This window comes from Rhinolophus sinicus, linkage group LG06, assembly GCF_036562045.2.
Source record: "Rhinolophus sinicus isolate RSC01 linkage group LG06, ASM3656204v1, whole genome shotgun sequence".
In the NCBI taxonomy this organism is placed as follows: domain Eukaryota; kingdom Metazoa; phylum Chordata; class Mammalia; order Chiroptera; family Rhinolophidae; genus Rhinolophus; species Rhinolophus sinicus.
This window is the reverse complement of record NC_133756.1, coordinates 120,124,906-120,148,629: the sequence shown is the minus strand read 5'-3', so window position 1 is coordinate 120,148,629 and position 23,724 is coordinate 120,124,906. Positions and strand designations below refer to the sequence as shown.

General features: G+C 34.6%; 1 protein-coding gene across 3 annotated transcripts in view; it reads right to left on the bottom strand.

The window, feature by feature from the left end:
- Nucleotides 1-23,724, bottom strand: part of FCHSD2 (FCH and double SH3 domains 2) — a 212,494-nt gene that overhangs the window by 54,316 nt on the left and 134,454 nt on the right. For all 3 annotated transcript variants that reach the window (XM_019744393.2, XM_019744394.2, XM_074335812.1), the window contains one exon: nucleotides 4,788-4,910. In XM_019744393.2, coding sequence (XP_019599952.2) covers nucleotides 4,788-4,910 — 123 coding nt within the window. The remainder of the gene's footprint in view (nucleotides 1-4,787; nucleotides 4,911-23,724) is intronic.

Here is a 23,724-nt window from a genome sequence, read left to right as displayed (position 1 = left end):
TTTTTTCCGACTTATTGGCTATTATGAATAACGCTGCTGTGAACCTTTACGTACAAATTTTTGTTTGAACACTTGTTTTCAATTCTCTTGAAGTGGAAGTTCCAAGTCATGTGATGACCCTGTGCTTCACTTTTGAGGAACTGTCAAACTGTTTTCTACAGTGGTTGCACCATTTTACATTCCTACCAACAATGTATAAGTGTTCTAATTTCTCTACATCCTTACCAACACTTGTCAGGTGTTTTTTTTAAATTATTATTAAAACCATCCTACATGGTGGGAAGTGGTATTTCATTGTTGTTTTGATTTGCATTTCTCCAATGACTAAAGATGTTGGGCATCTGCTTATTGGCCATTTGTATATATTCTTTAGAGGAATGTCTATTCGAGTCCTTTGCCCACTTTTAAATTGGGTCGGTTGTCTTTTTGCTGTTGAGTTGTAAGAATTCTTTGTACATTTTGGAGATTAAATCCTTATGACACATGATTTGTAAATATTTCCTCCCATCCTGTGTGGTTTTTTTCCCCACATTCTTGACAATGTTCTTTGATGCACAAGAGCTTTTTATTTGATGAAGTTCAATTATTTTTTCTTGTTACTGCTTGTGCTTTGATGTCAAATCTACAAATATAATGCCAAATCCAAGGTCCTAAAGATGTACTTCTTTGTTTTCTTCTATACTTTTAGGTCATTGATCCATTTTGACTTAATTTTTGTATATGGAATGAGGTAGGGGTTCAACTTCATTCTTCTGCATGTGGTTATTCTGTTGTCCCAGCTGTTAACCCTTTTTTTTTTAAGAGATTATTCTTTCTTCATCAAATAGCCTTGGCAATCTTGTCAAAAATCAATGGGCCATAGAGGTTTGGGTTTATTTCTGGACTCTCAATTCTATTTCATTGGTCTATGTCTATCCTTATTCCAGTACCACACAATCCTGATTACCATAACTTTGCAGTAAGTTTTGAAATTGGGAAGTGTGAGTCCTCCAACAATTTTTTCTTTTTCAATGTGTTTTGGCTATTCAGGGCCCCTTGAAGTTCCATATATAGTTGAGGTTAGGCTTTTCCATTTCTGCAAAAAAAAAAAAGGCCACTGGAATTTTGATAGGGATTGAACTGAATCTGTAGATTACTTTGAGGCATATTGCAGTATTAGTGATATGAAATCTTCTAATCCATAAACATTTATTATTTCTATTTATTTAGGTCTTCTATAATTGATTTCAGCAATGTTTTGTAGTTTTCAATGTAGGAGTCTTTCACACCCCCTCCTTGGTTAAACTTATTTCTAGGTATTTTATTCTTCAGATGTTGTTGTAGTTGAAATTGTTTTCTTAATTTTCTTTCAGTTCATTCATTAACAGGGTACAGAAACACAACTGATTTTTGTGTTTTGATCTCGTACCTGCAACTTTTGCTGAATTCTTTTATTAGCTCTAGTACTTTTTTTGTGGATGCTGTAGGATTTTCTACATAAATCATGTCACATCCAAATACAGATAATTTTAGTTCTTCCTTTTCAATCTGGATGGCTTCTATTTTTTTCTTGCTTAACTGCTCTAACTAGGACCTCCAGGACAGTGATGAATAGCAGTAGTGAAAGTGGGCATTCCTTGTCTTGTTCCTGATCTTAGTGGAGAAAGCTTTCATTCTTTCACCATTGAATATATTGGCTGTAGGTTTTTCATAAATGCCCTCTGTCATGTTAAGGACATTCCCTTCGATTTCTAATTTGCTGAGTGTTTTTTATCATAAAAGTGGTGAATTTTGTAAAATGCTTTTCCTGTGTCTTTTGAGATGCTCATGTGGTTTTCCCCCCTTCCTTTTATTAAGTTTATTTTTTGGTTAGTCTTCAAGGTACAAAGAATGGTAATACTAGACAATTTAATTTTCAAAGAAATATAGAATAACACTGTTATTTTTGGAATTGTTAAAAAAGCTACATTAATTGGTAGGAATTTTCTCACGCAGACAGAAAGCAAGCACACATAAACAAGCTAGGAAGGCCAGCACAACTACCTTTGGAATTACTATCCTGGAGAAAATATCTATGACAACATCTACTTCAGCTACATACACAAAACATTTCATAAAATATTAAGGAGAAAAGCTTTATAAATAATTAAACAAAAGCTCCCAGGGCCAGCTGTTACCCTTTAGGGAATGAAAGATATAGAGAGCGTCATAACATTAATAGTGTGTCACTATGAATAACCCTAAAATGTCTTTCAGAATACGTACAGTTACAATTTAGGTATGTGGGGAAAAAATGGATTTTCTCCCCAAAAGACAATGGTGTAGAATAAAAACCTAAAGTTTCAAAATTCTCTTTGGATTATCAGATCACTGGGTTGTTTTCAGCAGTATAACAAAAGCAGCATAACAAGTTCTTTGTAGCAGAAAACCACATGGCATAAAATTTTGGTAGGTGTGACCTCTTCTGGTCCTTGGAACAAAAGGACACATCTCCTAACTACATCATTCTTATTAAATTTTTATTACTACCACTTTCATTCTAAACATAAGAACATCTCATTTATTCCTCATCCCTGGGGAGCAAGATACTCATGTGAGTGAAAGTAGAGGAAAATGAAAGCTTATCTCTTTATATGTCTAAATCAGTTTATACATTTTTAATTCATTTTCTATGAAAACGATATAAGCTAAGAAGAGAATATAGTATAATAGTAGAGCACGGAAAACTATGTGTGAGTGTGTGACCTTAGACAAGCCACATAAACTTTCTGAGTCTGTTTTCCTCTCTATAAAATGAGCACAATAATGTCAACTTCAGAGGATGTGCTAAAAAACTTCTAGAAAACTGTTAAGTATTGTGCAAAATGTTAGCTGTTTTTTAAGACTACACATTTACCTGTTTTATAAACTAAAGGTGGTATATTTTGTCAGAGGACAATCTCTCTGATAAAATTAGAATAAATGCAATAAAATAAAAATAAGACACAATTTCTAATAGAATGAAAAATGTTACCCCGTATATACTCCATATCGAATGGAAACTGGAAAAACTCACTTCTAAATAATTCATGGGTAAATGGGGGGGGGGGCAGAAACAACACAAAAGCTCTACATATTACAGCATGCAATTAAAGTAGAAAGATAAATTTTTTAACCTTAAGTGGATTTATTTGAAAACAAGGAAGACTATTGATACCGGACCTAATAGAAAAAGAAGCCTGACACAGAATAAGAATATAAATTGTAATAAAGTAGAAAGAAATAATGAACATAAAGGCAGAAATTAAGGGAACAGAAAAATAACAAAATTGAAAAGTAGAACAAAAGCTGGCTCTTGGAAAAGATTAATAAAATAGACTGGTAAGTATGATCAAAATAAGAGAGAAAGTACAAACAATATTAGAAATAAAAAGGAAGACAACTACACAAGTAAACAAGTTTATAAGCAAATTTATGCCATCAAATTTGATCAATGAAATGGACAATTGTCTAAGAAAGTGTAAGTTACCAAAATGTACTAAGAAAGAAACAGAAAACGTGACTGGACCGATAAATATAAACAATTTGATTACCAGTCAAAATCAACCGCTCCATAAAAAGGAACAAAGTCAAGAGATTTTCATAAGACTCTCTCCCCCAACATTCTCTTGGAAAATTTCAAATATACATACATTAAAAAAAAAAGGAAAAAAAAAGAAAATAAATAAAATAAAAAGAATTGTACTAAAACACTCATACACCCATTATTTAGTTTCTTCAATTAACATTTTTTTTGCATTTTGTTTTCACATAACCATTCATCCATCATTCTTTCTATACATCAGTCCTTTTATATCTTTCACTGGATCCTGGGTTGGGGGAATACAAGAAAATAGAAATATGACAGGATTTCAAAGCAACAGACGAGTGATCTTTGTATTTCCATATCAACTTAATATTTTAAATGTTTTTCTCAAAATAGAATTAGAGCTATGGTACACTGAAAACAAGAATAAATACAAAAGGAGGAGTTCAAGAAGAAGAATCTGTGCTCCTTTTCTTTTCTTTGGACATTGGCTCGCAAGATGGATACCGCGATTCCTTTCTAAACAATTTCTTATGGTATTAGCCAGTTCCTGCTTTCCTTGCCAAAAAACAGAATTGAACTGGGTCTTTTAAAATGACAGTTAAAAATGAATATATGTTTACAAATGAATGCATTCAGTCAGGAAATGTTTACTATGCACTTAATTTATCAGAAAGAAATTACTCATCACAGAAACAAGTTATCTTCCAAAGGACAATTTCTCTACTTCAAAAAAATTCAATCTGTCAGATGCTAAAGAAAAGCAATTTTATTTATTTCTTTGTACACAGTGTGACATGCCAGCTAAAAAATAGGAATTAGGAATTATATTATACTATTCATTCCTTTATTGATTATAAAATGCTATTTTCCCCTTTGCCCCCTTTACTATTCTTTGAATTGACAAATGACCCTTTTGTTCCCCCATTTGAATGAGTTGAGTGCATTCAAAATTTGAGTGGAAGATAAAACTCTTTAAACCATTCTTCTCAAAAGCAACCTACATGGCAATGGACTGATGTTGTGAGCAAGCCTGTTATCGAGACTTTCCCTTTCGCCCTTTGTGTCAGCTCATCAAGAATAAAATACCCTCCAACTTTTTTTCAGAAGGAATACTGTTTCTAGGACATTTGTCCTCTTTAGCATTCTTCTAATATCATTGGTAGCTGCATTTAGTATGTATGTAAAAACATTTTAGATTCAAAAATGGATAACATCACATATTACACTAAAGGTAGCTTACCTTGCTGGAGGTTTCTAATAAAAACTGGAATGTGTTCTGCACAGCCTGACATGTTTCTAGCTCAGTCCGGCTGAAGGCTATTAAATAATCCTTCAGGTGGTCATACACATTTCCATCAAGAGCCTGTAAAAGAGGAAGAAACAAAAGGTGAAAACATTATGATAAAGCTTTGACACATAATGCCTACTGTCTACAACAGCGGTGTCCAAACTTTTCAACGTTTTTCACCAAGGGCCAAATGCAGTAAAATACACAAACATCCGGACCACTCACTCGAGGTGAAGTACATATTGCCTCACCTGGTTTATTTAAGTAAACTACATATATTTTTGGAATTTGCTGTGGGCCAATTAACAATGGATCATGGGCCACAGTTGGCCCGCGGGCCGCAGTTTGGACACCCCTGGTCTACAAGGTGAGTTCAGTTTAAAATCTATTAAGAAATGAACAAAAGATACAGATTATTATATAAGAGTAAATATAAACAATAAACAATCACTTGGGAAAACACTGAATCTTTCTAATAAATAGGAACTATAAAAAGGGAAAATCCAATATTGGTAAAGCTGTGGAACAGGCCAAAACCTGAAGACAAAGTGCTTGGGTTCTGAGCTTTGCTCATCTGCTATTAGCTGTGTCAACTTCTGTAGTCACTTTAGTGGGAACAGTGTGGGAGTTAAACGAAATAATGGATGTGAAAGGATCTAGGCACAGTGCCTAGAACAGAGTAGATACTCAATAATCATTAATCTCTTCTATTTCTCCTCATCCGTTATTGGTAGGATTATAAATTAGTATATTCTTACTATAGAGCAATCAGAGAAAACACACAATTGAAATAGTGAAAAAAAGAGAAAGAAAGAAAAAGAAAAATGACAAATTCTGTTTTGAGGAAGAAACACCAATGTAATGTCTATGAAGAGTTTTAGACATTCTTATTTGTTGAAGAATAGAACAGTACTCTTTGAAACTGAAAAAGAGAATACCACTCAACTTTGAGAAATGATTAAGCCATGATGTGTATAATGACTAAAATATATACAGTCACCAAAACATAAAATGGAAACTTTACAGACAGAAAAGTATGTATCAAATAATTTTAGGTTAAAAAAAGAACAAAAATAGAATACAAACATACCAGCAATAACGATGGGAAAATATATCAACAATAATAAAAAAAGATTACAGAGTCTTGCCAATCAATGGAGGTTTTCTTAAAAATTGAGGTAATATTTACATAACATAAAAATCACAATTTTAATTATTTTAAATAGCTAAATTCAATGGTGTTTAGTACATTCACATGTTGTGCTACTATCACTATCTAATTTCAAGACATTCGCATCATCGCAAAAAAAAAAAATCCCACACCAATTAAGTGGACACTCCCATTCTTCCCTTCCCCTAGCCTCTGGCAACCACTAATCTATTTTCTATCGCTTTGGATTTGCCTATTCTGGATATTTCATATAAATGGAATCATACATATGTGGCCCTTCTGTGCCTGCCTCTGTCACTAAGAGTAATGTTTTCAAGGTTCATCAATGTATTAGTACTTCATTTCTTTTTATGGCTGAGTAATATTCCATTGTATGGATATACCACATTTTTTATCCATTCATTAGTTGACGGGCATTTGGGTTGTTTCCACTTTTGGCTATCATGGATAATGCTGCTACAAATATTTGTGTACAAATTTTTGTTTAAACACCTGTTTCCAAGTCTGGTGTATATACCCAGTAGTGAAATTACTGGGTCCTATGGTAATTCTATGTTTAATTATATGAGGAACTGCCAAACTGTTTTCCCCAGTGGCTGCAGCAGTTTACATTCCCACCAGCAATTTATGAAAGTTCTAATTTCTCCACATCCTTGCCAACACATGTTATTTTAAAAAAATTTATTCAAGCTATCCTAGTGGTATCTCATTGTGGTTTAAAAAAATTTTTTTTTTTAAATTGGGGAATATTGGGGAACAGTGTGTTTCTCCAGGGCCCATCAACTCCAAGTCATTGCCCTTCAATCTAGCTGTGGAGGGCGCAGCTCACTGGCCCATGTGGGAATCAAACCGGCAACCCTGTTGTTCAGAGCTTGCGCCCTAACCAACTGAGCCATCTGGCCACCCCTCACTGTAGTTTTAATTTGCATTTCTCTACTAGTAACAATGTTGAGCATCTTTTCCTGTATTTATTGGCCATTGGTATACCTTTTTTGAAGAAATGTCTATTCAAGTTCTTCACTCAGTTTTTAATTGGGTTGTTTGGTCTTTTTGTTGATGAGTTGTAAGAGTTCTCTATATATTTGGATACTATTTATATATTTGAATACACATATCTTATCAGATACATGATTGTCAAATATATTCTCCCATTTTGTGAGCTGTCTTTTCACTCTCTCAATAGTGTCCTTTGATATACAAACGTTTCTTATTTTGATGCAGTCTAATTTAGCTATTTTTATTTTGTTACTTGTGTCTTGGTGTCATATCTAAGCATCCTTGATGGAGGTTTTATAGAGAAATACTTTATATATTTTGTGTTTGGCTATTCCATTAAACTTTTACTATAAAACTGATTTTTCAAAAATACACAAATTTTGCCCCAATGGACTTGAGTCGTAAAGCTGTATGTTGTGTAGTGCTTAAGCCACTAGATGGCACCATCAAGCACTTTAAATAAAGGCAGTGCAAATTCCTTAAGATTCCTTTCCATGTAGTTACACAACATCCCCAGAGAGACTCCAGGTGTTAAGTCTGAATAAAAATTCCCGCCTTAGGACATGCTGTCCATGAACTTGTTAAAAATGAAACATATAACTTCCTCTGATATGAAGTTTTTCCCTTAGAAATGCTTTTGGTAGATGGCCATAACCTTGTGTTTTCAGGAAACCACTGGAGTATTTTATTTAAATACAGCAAATAGCAATATTGGCACCATGAGCTCCCACCTCCAGAGTTTCTGATTAGTAGACTGGGGTGGCACCTGAGAATTTGTATTTTTCAACAACTTGTTGCTGGGCTGGAGAACCATGCTTTGAGAACCACTGGACTAAACATTCATTTTAGCTGATTAGGTTAAATGTTTTACACAGACTTAGATCCTGATGACCCTATGGAAGCAAAGTGGCTGGAGGCAGAGAAGTCTACCATCCAGAAGGGTCAACAGCAACAGTAGAACAAGAAGGCAGATCAGCAGCTGCTTTCAACTGAGATTATGCTCTATCTACTTCAGAATTACAGAGGCAGCACGGTGCAGCATGGGACACAACGTGAGTTCTGAAATAAGTTGGGTGTGGGTTAGAATCATAGAACGTTTACTTCATCATTTTGATGGTTTTCTGATTTGTAACTAAGGAAAGTAGGAATACCACATACTCCATGAGACATTGTGAAGATAAAATAAGGTAACGAACGTGGCACGATGTTAGTCCTCTCTCATCTTGCTTGAAAATCTTTACTGGATTGACCACATATTGATAATTGTTAAAGCTGGATAATGAGTGCATGGGGGTCATTACACTACTTTTCCTACTTTAGTGCGTGTTGGAAAATTTCCATAAAAAAGTAAAAAGAAAACCTGAATCAGATTAGGAAAAAAGTGATGCCACAATCTTTCCCCACAATGGCTTCCGCTGTGTATTTTGAAGGTCCTTTAAAATCTAGTCCCGCATTACGTCTCAGCACCATCTCTCATTAGTGTTTTCTGCATTGTACTCTACATACCAACTGCACCGAGCCATTCTGGAAAAGTGATTTCATGGTTCAAGTTAAGTTATTCTCTTGACCTTCCTCCTCTTCTCTCCTACTCAAATAGTAATAATGCGGGCTTCCTTCCTCCTCTTCTCTCCTACTCAAACAGGAGTCCTTCCTCCTCTTCTCGCCTACTCAAATAGTAATAATGAGGGCTGAGAGAGGCAACTAACATTTACTAACAGGCTTATCATGTTCCCAGTGCCTTACAGAACCGACTCAACCAGTTCCTCCTTAGTGACTCTTCAACCTCCTGTATATTGTATGGGGATTATTGCAAGTCACGGACTGAGTCTTATTCAGGCACACAGTCTGGCAGATAGATGCTCAAAAATATTTATAAATAATAAATGAATGCTTTGCTCTAGCAACAAATATGCCCTGAATTAGTTACCTCACAGGCAAGCTATACCTAGCATGTTTCAGTTAAGAGAAAATGTGCCATTAGACATCATGTACCAAATACAATCAAGTCTTCTCTTGGCTTCCGCAACCCAAATAAGGCTTAATGAAATGTCATTAGGTGGGAGGTGGGCCAAGTGACCGGAAGCCTCTTCAACAGACTGATCAATCTTAAATATTTATTTCATCTTATTCAACACCTAGAATTCCCTGAATTTTAATGATTACATTTGCAGTGCTGCAGTATTCATTAACCTGCACACGTGCCAATTTTTCTGGTGTCTAAGAATGAGTTAGCTGGAGGCCTTCTGGCCTACGTGGATTATTGTTAGTGCGCACAGAGCTAATGCAGGAGGTATGAAAATTAAGAGACTGTTGGATCAAAGTGCAGGAAGTAGATGATTACCCACCCTATGATTGGCTCCAGCCCCGTCTCAAGTTAACTCCAGTTGTTTGAACCAGTTGGTGCCCAGAGATGAAGTTCAAAGCAATTCTGAGTAGTAGTATTTCAACATGGTTTGTGATTAGAAGGCAGATTGCATAAATTTTTATATGGACTTTGATTAAAAAGCCAATAATTAGGAAAGTAATTCCCCAAAATAGAATGAAATACTGGGAACCAAAGAAGATAGCATAAAGATGCTTTTTACAAACTCCTCCCTCACAGTACTCACCACACAGAGTACTTATCATTACCTATCATAGTACTTAGTACCTGTCTCATCTGGATTACTGCAGCACTTTCCCGTGGTCCCTCCCACACACCCATTTCCACACTGCAGTTAGGAGGATGTTTCTAAATTGCATTATCAAAACCATTATATACATGTCTGGTTTCCCCAACAGACCATTAGTTCCTTAAAAGCAGGCAGCAGTAGCTTCTTCCCTTTATCCCTAACCTTAGCAAAGACAGACTGCAGTAAACGATTACTGAAATGAACTGAACTGAGAAAAGTGGGAGCTACAAAACCAGGCTCAACTGTGTAAGGGAAGGTGACGAAGAAACATTTTGAGAGTGAATTAAGAGAATTGGGCATTTATTCTATCTTAATTGATGAAAAAATAATATGTCATTATTCAGACAGACTTAGATTTTGACCAGACACTATTTCCCTCCTCTGATTTTCTCACCTATACATCAAACTGCCTCTTAAACGGAATCATTCTCTTCTCCAGCTGCTTTTCTTTTTCTGTTCCTAGCTCAGTGTGTAATGCCGCTATCCACTCACCTGCCTATGTCAGACACTTGGAACATAAGGTTTCCTTTCCCCTCTGCCTTTCCCCCAGTTAATTACTAAATCTTGTTGATTTTATTTCTTAAGTATTTAGGAAACTCACCCCTCCTAATCTCCACAGCTACTACCCCCCCTGCCATCCTGTCTCATCTGGATTCCTGCAATAAGTTCCTGCTGCCCTGAATCCAGTTCTTCCTCTTGTTAACCCATTTCCATAGTGTGGCTAGGAAGATGTTTCTAAATTGCATATTTTACTTGACTGCTCAACAATATTCATTGGCTACTCATTATATTTATGATAAAGCAAAAAAATAAAAATAAAACCCTGACTTCATGATCTTGACTTGGCTTACCTCTTCAGCTTCTTTGTTTATTGCTCCCGATTTCCCTTCCCCATTACACTTTCCCTACGATGCCTATCTTTTGGTTTGGCCAATATTCCTTTTGCTTCTGAGTTTTCACACAAGCTTTTCCTCTTTCCTGACTACGCTCTACCCTCTCCTCCCTGGTCTAGCTAACTCTTATTATTAACTCTATTATTATTATTAACTCTAACTTACATCTTCACTTAATCACGATCCAGTTTAGACATCTCTCTTGTCTTTTTGCTGCATAACGCTTAACCATAGCATGCAGTCTTGCACTGGTGAAGCCTATTTGTCTGTCTCTTCTTTTAGTTTGTTAAGTGCAGTGAAGGGAAGGATCATGCCTGTCTGTTTACCACTGTGTCTTCTGTGCTGAGTATAGGGTGTGACATACTGGTAGTGCTTCATAAATATTGGTTCTGTTCAACAAACAATACCCTAATCAGAATCCACATGTTAAAAAAAATTGAATGAGGCCACACTTGAGTCCCATGACTGAAAAGTAAGCCTCATATTATATAACACTGGTAAAGTTTTATACAAACTAAAGACACTACTCCCACAAAACTTTGTCTACTCTAACAGTTTTCAAATCTTTTTAGTAGTGGCATATTTTGATGTGGAATCCCAAGACATAAAACATAATATGACTTCGTATACCTTCTCTCTCCTAGCAACAGAGCCTGCTCTCTTGACCACAGGGGTGAACTTGCAGGCCAGGCTGGTGTGCAAGACAGAAAGAACACTATTACTGGGCAGAGGTGGGCATTTGACCTAAATTAGGCCATCCCTGGGATAGCACATGAAAGATGAGTCCAAAATGGCTTATTTTTCCCACCAAATGGCTATTCTTCCCACAAAGTAGAGAAAACCTATCTGGCATAGGAGAGATTCAAACCAACATACAAGGAAAAGCAGTGGTTATACATTTTGCAGAGTGAAGCTGGGATTAGGGGGCAGAAGAGAGAGACACAGTGTTGTTAGATTGGGTGGTTCCTGAGCAAGCAGCACCTCATCCTTTCTGTGCTGTCCTTCCCTGAGCAAACAAATTCCCACTTTACTCAAGCTACTTTAAGTTTTGTTATTTGCAATTAAGAGCCTCCTTACTAAAGGGTGATGGATGATACTTGTAGCTTACATAAGCCCCACTATCTAATTTATTTCAAGGAAAAACCTTGATTCATACAGATAATTAACTACAATTAATAATAATCCAATAGCTTGCCTTACTATTTGTGGTTCTCTTCAATTAAATCTAAAAGCTTGAAGTAGACAATTTTTATTTAAAAACTGAATGACAGACACAATCCAAAAGCTGCATGTATTTCTTATAAATTTAAAGTATGGTAAGAACTACTTAAAGCTTACAATAAATGATAAAAGTATCACAAGTATAATAGTTTGACAAGGACATGCATGGTGAAGATGCATCTGAGCCCTGTCCAGCATTTATATGAGCAAGGCACAGGAATGTTCACTAAATATACTCGTTTATTCAATTTTAAATGAACAGATATGCATAAACTTCAATTCCCATAGAGACTGGTATGAAGAGCCATAAATTTCATAATCAGCGATATACCAGAATTCACATATATGCTCAGAAATGGCAGGAGAAGCATTCTTTCAAGATTTATACAAATATGAGTTAATCTGGCTGTATGAGCTCCTTGGTGGTCTCTGCTATGAAAAAGTTTGGTAGGTAACTCATCCAAATGTGCATTTTTAAACATAGTCAAACTTTAAGAAAAATTGTTTGATACAAATTGTTAGGGAAAGAAGTCTCTAACATCTAAATGAAAACACCATGGAACTTTTGATCAGCAATATGTTTTAATGGCCTAGCAGTGTTTTTGAAAATAATTGAATTTGAATGCTGTCAAGCAGCCATGTTCCCTTATATATTATCTCTGCCCTCTTTACTCATTTGATCAATTTGATCTCTAAAATCAGTTGAGTTTGACTCAATGGTAAATACTCAAAATAATAAAAAAAAATTTGGGATATCCTAAAAACCAATTCAGAAACTTAGAAGTCTAGGATGTTCCACTAACTAAACATTAATTTTACAGGAAAATGTAAATTCCCTGGAACTTGTTTGATGAGAAAAATTATGATGAATTAGAAGTTAGGAGAAAGAAAATGTGTCATCTTTCTGAGCATTTGATGCAATTTCCTCTAAAGTGAGAACTTTAAACAGTTGCCTACTTATTTAGTTCCAGGAAGGGCATGGATTCTGCAGTCATAGAGTTACACTGTTAAGTTTCCTTAATGCAGCCTAGAAAAGCAAATTCTTCTTTTGCTGAGAGCAATGGGAATTCTAACAGTCTTTGTTTGGTAAAAGTCAAAAATATAAATATCAAGATGATGATAAATATGAACTATCTTAAAATTAAATTATGAAATTCTACAGTCCTCCTTGCTGATGGAAGTAAATGATGATTGCCTGCCTACATTTGTTTTTCTTTCCGAGAAGATCCCAGGCTGTACTTAACCAGGATGTAAAGAGAAAGCAGATTTTTACAAATTTAAAGAAACCAAAGCAAGTACTGGGCTACAACTGCATCACTGTAAATACCTTAACACATGGCTGAATTTGTCAACTAACATAAAGTAAAATTAAAACACATTACCTAATTTTATACTTGGTTGTTTTATTTAAAAGCACTGAGTTACTTCAGGTTCTATGAAAGAGGAAACAAATAAGAACGTTTCTGTCCATAAATTACAAAGCCAGGAAAGGAAAACACAGTATTGCTTTTCTATACAGTTTGTGTTGGCCTCCTGAGTTATTTACTAGCATATATCATCTGGCTGTGAGCGTGCTAAAACCACCAGGATATTTAGGTTGCAACCCCAAAGCAGTACGGTCCAGTAGAAAGCCTTGAAGCATATACACTTGCATGCAAATCCCAGTTCTACCACTACTATTAATTTCATTCTGGGAAAACACTGAACCTTCTTGAAAAGCTTTAAATTCCTGATGTGATGAAGGCAAGAGAATATGGTCCTTGTAAAAAGATGGTCATTGAAATAATAAAGCTTGATCATTTCTATGTTCTACCCAAGAATTTCACCTATTTCCCTTCCAGAACCTATAGTAAGGGATTTTGGTGACAAAATGTCTTTTGAGTCTTGATTCTATCATGTATTTAAGCAGTCTAACCTCTCTAAGCCTCAGTTTTCTATAAAATCCAGAGATAATAATAGCATCTCCTCATGAAGTCTGTAAAATAGATATTTTCTAGTGTTCCATTTTAATTCCCTTGTTTGTTTTACTTTTTTTGGGGGAGAGGAGAGTTATTTTTATAGTGGTTGCCTGGGGATTACAATTTAACATCTTAATTTAAAGCAAACTGGTTTGGATTAGTGCAAACTTAATTTCAACAGTATACAAAAAGTATGCTCCTATATAACTCTATTCTCTCCCTCATCAGTGCTATTATTGTCACACAAATATACCTTTATACATTATAAGCCCATCAACAATATTTTATAATTATTGTTTTATGCATTATCTTTTAAATCAGACCAAATTATCTATTCCTTTCTCAGACTGTATAATCCCAATTGTCTGATCTTTAAGTTCATGGATTCTTTCCTTTGCAAGTTCAGCTTCCCTGCTGAACTCTTCTAGTGTATTTTTATTTCCATTATAGTACTTTTCAACTTCAGAATTTCTATTTGGTTCCTTTATATAATTTTTATTGCTGGGCCGACATTCTCTCTTTGATGAGACATTGTTCTCATACTTTGCTTTAGTTTTTTGCACATGGTTTCCTTTAGCCCTTTGAACATATTATTACGTTGGTACAAAAGTAATTGCGGTTTAAAAGGTTAAAACTAATTGCAAAAACCGGAATTACTTTTGCACCAACCTAATAAAAATAGGTGATTTAAAATCTTTGTCTAGTAAGTCCAAAGTGTGGGCTTCCTTGGGGTCAGTTTCTATTGACTCCTGTTATTACTGCTGGATGGGCTAAATTTTCCTGTTTCTTTGCACGTCTAATTTTTTGTTAAGAACTAGACATTTAAAATAGTACAATGTGGCAATTCTGGAAATCAGATTCTTTTTTCCCCCCAGGATTTGTTGTTGTTGTTGCTGTTGTTTGTTTATTTAGTGACCATGTTTTATCTCTGTGTTCCAGGGGATCCCAGAATTTTGCAAGAAGTTTCACAGACTTCAGACATATTTGAAAGCTTTAACATGCACCAGTTTGACTTTTTAAATATACATGAACTTATTTCAGTCCCTCAGCCATTCATTGTTTTCCATCGCACCCTACTGCTAAACATTAATATTCATTTCTAACAAACTTACCAGAATTAGAAATAACTAATAACTCCAGTGAAGTTAAGTAAAATTATGTAATAAAGGTGACTGACTTGCCCAGATGAACTTAAAGCACTATACTTCAAGAGACTCAGGCCAAGACCTACCAGCTTGGGTAGGAAATCTCAGCTTTAGGAAATCTCTTTTGCTTCCTGTCCCTGTAGATGCAAATCTCTTTTATTCCTCACATTCTTCATATACATGTATAGGCAAAAATAATTGGAATAGTTTTCCTTAAAGTGGAAGCTAAAGGTATAATCACAGTTTTTGCAGTCCATAAATTCTCTGTGGGAATTTAATTTCTTTTCTTTTTAATATGTAATTTTTAAATATTGTAATTTAATCTAGGATTATATGGATGATCACCTTTTATTGGAGTATTGCCATGGGATTTAAATGTCTATGCTTGTGTTTATAATCAATGTGCCAAATCGTTTTACTCCAATGGTCCTAGGTTAATGAGAATAGATCTTGAACTTAAAATGACCTTTAACTTAAAATGTAAATGACATAGTTGCAACACATGGAGCTCAAATGACATCAGTGAATTTTATACTAACAAAGTGAAAAGTGTGGTGACAGAAAAGACATATGTATATGTTAGTATAGACACTGAGAACTCAAAACAACCTAAAGACAATACCATAATTCACATTTCAAGTAGTGATTTAGGATCAGCTAATCATTATCAACTATCATATTTAACTCTTTTTGTCAATTTGAATTTTTATAGGTTTGTTTATATTTAAGTGATAACTTTGTTTTGGTTTCATACTTGTATAAAACCTTTAAGCATAAGTTTTTACCTAGTCTTATTTGTGCATATTTAAATAACATTTTAATCAACATAACCTAAGAGACTATAGTAATTTTTGCTGAGGAAAAAGAGGGTCCTAGATTTCTCAAGTTTAAATTTTATCACTGTCCCAGTTTTTATTCCACTACAGGACTGTTTAGAAGGGTGTGCCTCCTGCTTAGTTAAATAGCAGATTTCTATACAAATCAGAGCAGAACTAAATGAAATAGAGAACAAAAAGACAATAGAAAAAACTAATGCGACAAAGAGCTGGTTCTTTAAAAAGATTAATAAAATTGACAAACCCTTGGGTAGATTCACTAAGATAAAATGAGAAAAGACACAAATAAAATCAGAAATGAAAAGTGGGGAAGTTACTACGGATGCCACAGAAATACAAAGGATCATCCAAGAATACTATGAAGGACTATATGCCACCAAATTCAGTAACCTAGAAGAAATGGACAAGTTCTTAGAAACATATAGCCTTCCTAGGCTGAATCACGAAAAACTGGAGTATCTAAATAGATTGATCACCAGTAAAGAAATTGAATCAGTCATCCGAAACCTTCCCAAAACAAAAGTCTGGGACCAGATGGCTTCACTACTGAATTCTACCAAATATTCAAAGAGGATCTAATACTTGTCCTACTCAAACTCTTCCAAAAAATTGAAGAAAAGACAATACTCCCTAACTCATTTTATGAGGCCAACATTACCCTCATACCAAAACATGGTAAGGATAACACAAAAAAAGAAAATTACAGACCAATATCTCTGATGAATATTGATGCAAAAATCCTAAACAAACTTCTAGCAAATCGAATGCAACAATACATTAAAAAGATTGTACATCACGACCAAGTGGGGTTCATCCCAGGGGCACAAGGATGGTTCAACATATGCAAACCAATCAATGTGATACATCACATAAACAAAATAAAGGACAAAAATCATATGATTATATTAATAGATGCAGAAAAAGCTTTTGAAAAGATACAACATCCACTTATGACTAAAACACTTAATAAAATGGGTATAGAAGGAAAACACCTCAACATAATAAAGGCCATAAGACAAATCCTCAGCTAATATCATAATTAACGGTGAAAAACTGAAGCCGTTTGCTCTATTCAGGAACATGGCAGGGCTGTCCCCTATCACCTGCTTTTCAACATAGTATTGGAAGTCCGAGCCAGAGCAATCAGGCAAGAGAAAGAAATAAAAGGCATCCAAATTGGGAATGAAGAAGTTAAATTGTCACTTTTTGCATATGACATGATGCTATATATAGAAAATCCTAAAGACTCCACCTAAAAGCTCTTAAAACAATAAATGAATACAGTAAAGTTGCTGGCTACAAAATCAATGTACAAAAGTCCATTGCATTCCTATATACTAACAATGAAATCTCAGAAAAAGAAAAAAAAAATCCTTTTGCAATTGCAACAAAAAGAATAAAATACCTAGGAATAAACTTAATCAAGGATGTGAAAGACCTACATAATGAAAACTATAAGACATTTTCAAAAGAAACTGAAGAAGACACAAAGAAATGGAAAGATATTCCATGTTCATAGATTGGAAGAATCAACATAATTAAAATGGCCATATTACCCAAAACAATATACAGATTTAATGAGGTCCCCATCAAAATCCCAATGGCAGTTTTTAAAGAAAGAGAACAAAAAATCAGATTTGTATGGAACCACAAAAGACCCCAAATAGCCAAAGCAATCCTGAGAAAAAAAGGAACAATGCTGGAGGTATCACACTCCCTGACTTCAGCTTGTACTACAGGGCAACAATAATCAAAACAGCATGGTATTGGCAGAAAAACAGGCACACAGACCAATGGAATAGAATTGAGAACCCAGAAATAAACCCACATAAATACGGACAAATAATTTTTTACAAAGAAGCCAAAAACATACAATAGAGAAAAGACAGCTTCTTCAATAAATGGTGCTGGGAGAATTGGAAAGCCACATGCAAAAGAATGAAACTGGACTGCTATCTGTCACCGTGTACCAAAATTAACTCAAAGTGGATCAAAGACCTAAACATAAGACCTGAAACAATAAACTGCATAGAAGAAAACATAGGTACTAAACTTATGGACCTTGGGTTCAAGGAGCATTTTATGAATTTGACTCCAAAGACAAGGAAAGTAAAAGCTAAAATAAACGAATGGGACTTTATCAAACTAAAAAGTTTCTGCACAGCAAAAGAAACCATTAACAAAATAAAGAGGCAACCAACTGAATGGGAGAAGATTTTTGCAAACAATGCCTCCAATAAGGGGCTAATATCCAAAATACAGAAGGAACTCACACAACTCAACAACATAAAAACAAACAATCCAATTAAAAAATGGGCAGAGGAACTGAAGAGACATTTCTCCAAAGAAGACATACAAATGGCCAACAGACGTATGAAAAAATGCTCAACATCGCTAATCATCAGAGAAATGCAAATAAGAATCACAATGAGATATCACCTTACATTGGTTAGAACGGCTATCATCAACAAGATAAATAATAATAAGTGTTGGAGAGGCTGTGGAGAAAAAGGAACCCTCATACACTGTTGGTAGGAAAGCAGACTGGTGTAGCCACTATGGAAGGAAAGTGGAGGTTCCTCAAAACATTACAAATAGAATTACCATATGACCCAGCAATCCCTCTTCTGGGTACCTACCCAAAAAATCTGAAAACATTTATACAGAAAGACACGTGTGCTCCAATGTTTATTGCAGCTTTATTTACGGTGCCAAGACATGGAAACAACCAAAATGTCCTTCGATAGATGAATGGATAAAGAAGTTGTGGTATATATACACAATGGAATATTATTCGGTGGTAAGAAAAGATGATATAGTATACCATTTGCGACAACATGGCTGGATCTACATGGATGAGATAATTATGCTGAGTGAAATAAGTCAGACAGAAAAAGTCAAGAACCATATGATTTCACTGATACTGGTATATAAAACTGAAAACAACAGAAGAACAAGACAAATGGAAAAACAAAAACTCATAGACACAGACAATAGTTTAGTGGTTACCAGAGGGTAAGAGGGGAGGGAAGTGGTAGATGAGGGTAAAGGGGATCAACTATATGGTGATGGAAAGAGAACGGACTTTGGGTGGTGAACACACAATGTGATATATATATATATATAGATGATGTATTACAGAATTGTACACCTGAAATCTATGTAACTTTACTAATAACTGTCACCTCAATAAACTTTAATTAAAAAAAACCAATAAAACAAACAATAGCAGATTTCTGCTTATCAACCATACCACCCCCGTAGCAAGGAGGGGCTTTTCTTAGCTGTGGTCCTGATGACCAATAGTTAGTGATATGGGTACAGCTGCATAACTGGAAGCAGAAGAACTGGAGGTCTAAAAAACCCAATGGAGGATCCCTAAAGGCTTTTGGGAAAACTACAACAGAAGTTCAGATCTTTAGATATGGAAATTGGAAAACATACATTTCAGACAGTAAATAGGATTGCTGCAAACAGAAGAAATTTTCGCATTCCAATTTAGACCTAGAATTTCCCCATATTCATCTTTGGCTGTAGTATTTAAATAGCATCTTTCATGCGTATTTTTGACATTAAAGTATTGAAGTGCCAGAAAGTACTTAGCATGAAGAATGTCAAGCCTTAGTTTTAGTTCAGGAAGCAATGTCCCTGATGTTGGCAATATGAAAGTTACTGTGGATGAAAAAGGGGCCACGTACTAAACCTGACAAGCTCAGGGGAGACTTGCATGGAGGGCCTTACAAACTCAGGGACTGAAAGTAACCACAAAAGTTGGTCTGAACATAAAAATTCCTAACTAAAAGTGAGTCATGGCAGGTAGTCATATCCTGGGCCTGTAGTTTCCTTGACAAAGGTCAGTCTTTACCTTAAGTGAGCCTGTCGTCTTTTTGCATCTAAGATAACATACCCTTGGAATGTCAAGAGTAATCTCCTTTTTCCGGACCCCTCAGGGTAACATCTCACACCAGAGCATGAGACCACAGAACCCCTAGTTGTTATCTTGTTCCCCGAATACCTAATTTCTATGTGCTGTAAATGTTAATTATTAACTATCTGGTATCAATCAATGTAAAAGAAGTATGTCTCTCCATTTTACTTTTTATCCAACCCCAGAGGTTCCCCCATTTTACTTTCTCTTGCCCCCTTAATCTACCACCAATGGATTTCATGTAACCCTCCTTACATCTCCTCCTTTGATTCTAATGTATAAAATAAGCTGCAAACCTGCCATTCTCTGGAGCATTTTCTCAATCTGTTGTGATTTTGCTTCCTGGCAATTGTTGTCAGTTTGGCTCAAATAAACTCATAAAACTTCTCTATAGATTTGGACATTTTTTATGTCAACATTCCTTATACTGAAATTTTACAGAAGAGTTAATACAGGTTTCTTGGATATATGGGACCGTTAATGGAAAGGAAGTAATCTGCTGCCCTTAGATGTTTCCATTGCTCTGTTCTAAACTATAATCAATTGATGCTTGCACTGAATATGGTCTGATTCTTTACACCCCCAAGACAGCCTCTGATAGGAATAATCTGAGACATATGGTATACTCACATGTGACAGATAAACTTCTTTGCACCTGAATTTTCTATGGAATTTGGAATACTATGACAAAAGGAACCTGTGATAAGCATAATAATAAATTATTCAATGGTTCAATTCAATAAAATATTTGAGAACTCTGTTCCAACAACTAGGTTAAGGGTTGAGTCTGTGTTTATATGTGTGTATCTGAGAACATAACCATGAAGAATTTGAGCAAGTGTTGGAGACAAGCATGTAATAGGATAATTTTAATTATACACAGTGCAATAAGAGAGGCACCCAGACAAATATGGAGGTTTAAGGAAGATTTTCTGGAGGGAATGATACCTTAAGTGTATCTGAAAGTCTTTAAGAATACTGTTAGTCACAATTTTTATAAAGAGAATGGTTCAGTTAACTATTGAAATCAGTATTTATCAAAGCTTGCCTAAGACTAATTTATCATTTTGATTATTTTTGTTTTCCTAATAAATCAGTTCAATAGGTTTTTAAAATGGTCTTTGAGTTGCACTCTAAAGGAGACTTAAAATTATAAATATTTTCTAGAAAATACAGTAAGGATAAGAGCCACAGAAGTTTTGATCTTTACACTCAATAAAAGTAGCCCCTGAGCTAAACACGTAAAGCAGGATACTTTCAATTTTTTAATATAGTAGCTAAATTGTACTTTTGGGGGCATACAGTTAGTATTCAGAATATCAAAGCTTTCAAGTAAAGAGTCTGTGAAGAAAGAATTTGGCTTTTCTTATTATAAACACTCACATATCCATACTGAAGTCAATTCCTGCAACAACGTCTGCTGTGCTCAGCAGTATTTGAATCACAGATAAAACATAACTGAGGACTTTCAGGAAGGAAGGACGGAAGGTCACGAAAGACAGGATTCATTTTTCAGTACGTAGCAATGACAGTAATTCCCCTTCTAAAAAAGTTACAGCTAAACTTTTCCCCCTACTTAGTAAGACTGTAGTTGTAACAGAGTGTGCCTCACATACCTTTCTAAGTAATGGATTTAAAATTATAAAATGAAAATTAAGTTTCTATTTTCTTATTCCAAAGTTTAATGGTAACTAAAATTCTAACAATTTTCTTTAAAGCGTTATGGAGGTTTACTTAGATTTTAAAAGCTGCCTGTTTGGTAAAAACATTCCAATTTCTGTTAGATTTTGATCTCTTAAACTGCCTGGATTATAGGAAACCTATGAGATGGTGGGGGACTCTTTCTGTAAGCAAGTAGTGAAGTTCGAGAGAGCTTCTGCAACAACATCTGTGGACTGCTTATTCAGTCTCCTGGCAAGAGCCCCTGGTGTTTTGTGTGACAGCACTATAGCCTCTATGTAGAAAGTGTAAACAAAGCCAAATTGAACAGGCATTTAGGCTGAACACAGATGATTCTTAGCTCTAATTTCACAGAAGCTAAATAAATTTTAGCCCTAAGTGAGAATCAGCTTTGGCATCATCCTTAGCCTTTTAAACTCATCACTACCAATATTCTAAAGACTAAGTCTCACAACAGTATTTAAATGGACTGAGGCTTTGTCTGCATGTGGTCATATTCTATGCTCATCACAAATGACCACACTTTCGATACTGAAAGGTCTTTTATAAAAGCACATTAGTATTTCAGTTGATGTAAACAAGTTTGACCAGACACATGCATGTCTCCAAAATGCAGTTTCTAAATATCGTTTTAATATTTAAAAAAATGATATATGTAGTGAGGTTAGTATAATGTGTGGTAAGTAATAAATAGTTAATGAATGAATAGGCCTGTTTTTATATTGTTTTTTTCCCTTTAAGGGGCCAGAGGCCATGTGGATCTTGTTCACTATTGTGTCTCTAGTAAATGGCACATAGAACGCACCCAGTAAGTATTTGTTAAATTATGAATGCATGAGTGGCCTGAAATAAAAGTTTGCTAACAGTACCGTATCCCCCATTCTAAAATAGTATCTAAGAAGATATAAGTACTTAGTAAGTTACATTGGATGTCAGTTTTCTTGGTATAAAATATAGGCTCCAACTCTATTAATGTACCATTACTATCTTCAGCATCAACTGTTTTATTCTTTTAATAATCCATACTTTCCTTCAATTTGTAACTGGTCAGAAGCGTTGTTTCAACAGCACAAATGAAAATGTTCAACTTATTAGTTAGCAAAAAACTAAATATTGAATTAAGAATATTACATATTCATCCAACTTGTTGCTCATATTTATTCATTAAACACATTTTTGATAAGTGTGCCAGGAAATGGGTACTTTCATACACTGCTTTTAGGAGTATAAATTGATATGATTTTTTTGTAAGGTAATGAGCCTACATGGAAAGTATTAACAAATCTTTGTTTTTGACCAAGGAATGAATTTTTAAGAAGGTATCTTAAGAAAGTTATAAAAGAGGTATACAAATATTAGTGTAAAGGAATCTCTACTACAGATTTACAAAAGCAGATAAAAAGAGACAAGAAAATTTATGACATATTAATATAATCAAATACTATGTGGTCATTAAAATCACATTTTTAAGTAATAATTAAGGCAGGAATAATTTATTAAAAAAGAAAGTACTTAGGTAAGCAAAATGATACCAATTTTGAATGCTGTATATGTAATAATATAGGCATAGAAAAGTTATTTTAAAAAAGTTATTTTATCTTTGGGTTTCTCTGTACTTTGCAAATTATCTTTTGGTACTTCGGTAATAAAGCTGAATATGTATCTTTTTGAAAATTAGAGGAAGGGGTATTGGCTTTACTACAAACATGCTACAGGATGCTATGCTATATGCTATGCTATTCATTTTATTTTAATTATAGCCATCCTTGAGTGTGTGAAGTATTTCACTGTGGTTTTTATTAGTATTTCCCTAATTACTAATGATGGTGAGCATATCTTTACAAGCTTATTGACCATTTGTATATCTCTGGAGAAATACCTATTGAAGTCCTCTGCTCATTTTCTAATTGGGCTGTTTGTTGTACGAGTTCATTATATATTCTGGATACTAGAACCTTATCAGACATAGGATTTACAAATATTTTGTGTAATTCTATGGGTTGTCTTTTCACTTTCCTTATCAAGTCCCTCGATACACAAAGTTTAATTTTGATGAAGTCAAATTTAGCTACCGTATTTTGCTGTGCATAATACATTCCCATGTATAATGCACACCCACATTTTTGGCCCAAACTTTCAGGGAAAAAAATCTTTCGTTTTAATTTTTTAATTCAAAATTTTATTTGTTTACATTTAGGTACTTGTTTTTTGTATTATAAAGGAATTTTAGCATTTATTTTCAAACATATTATGGTACAAGAAATTTTACGTAACAAATAACTACAAAACACAAGAACAGATACAAGGTACAAAAAATTTTACCATGTTTCCCTGAAAATAAGACCTATCTGGACAATCAGCTCTAATGCATCTTTTGGAGCAAAAATTA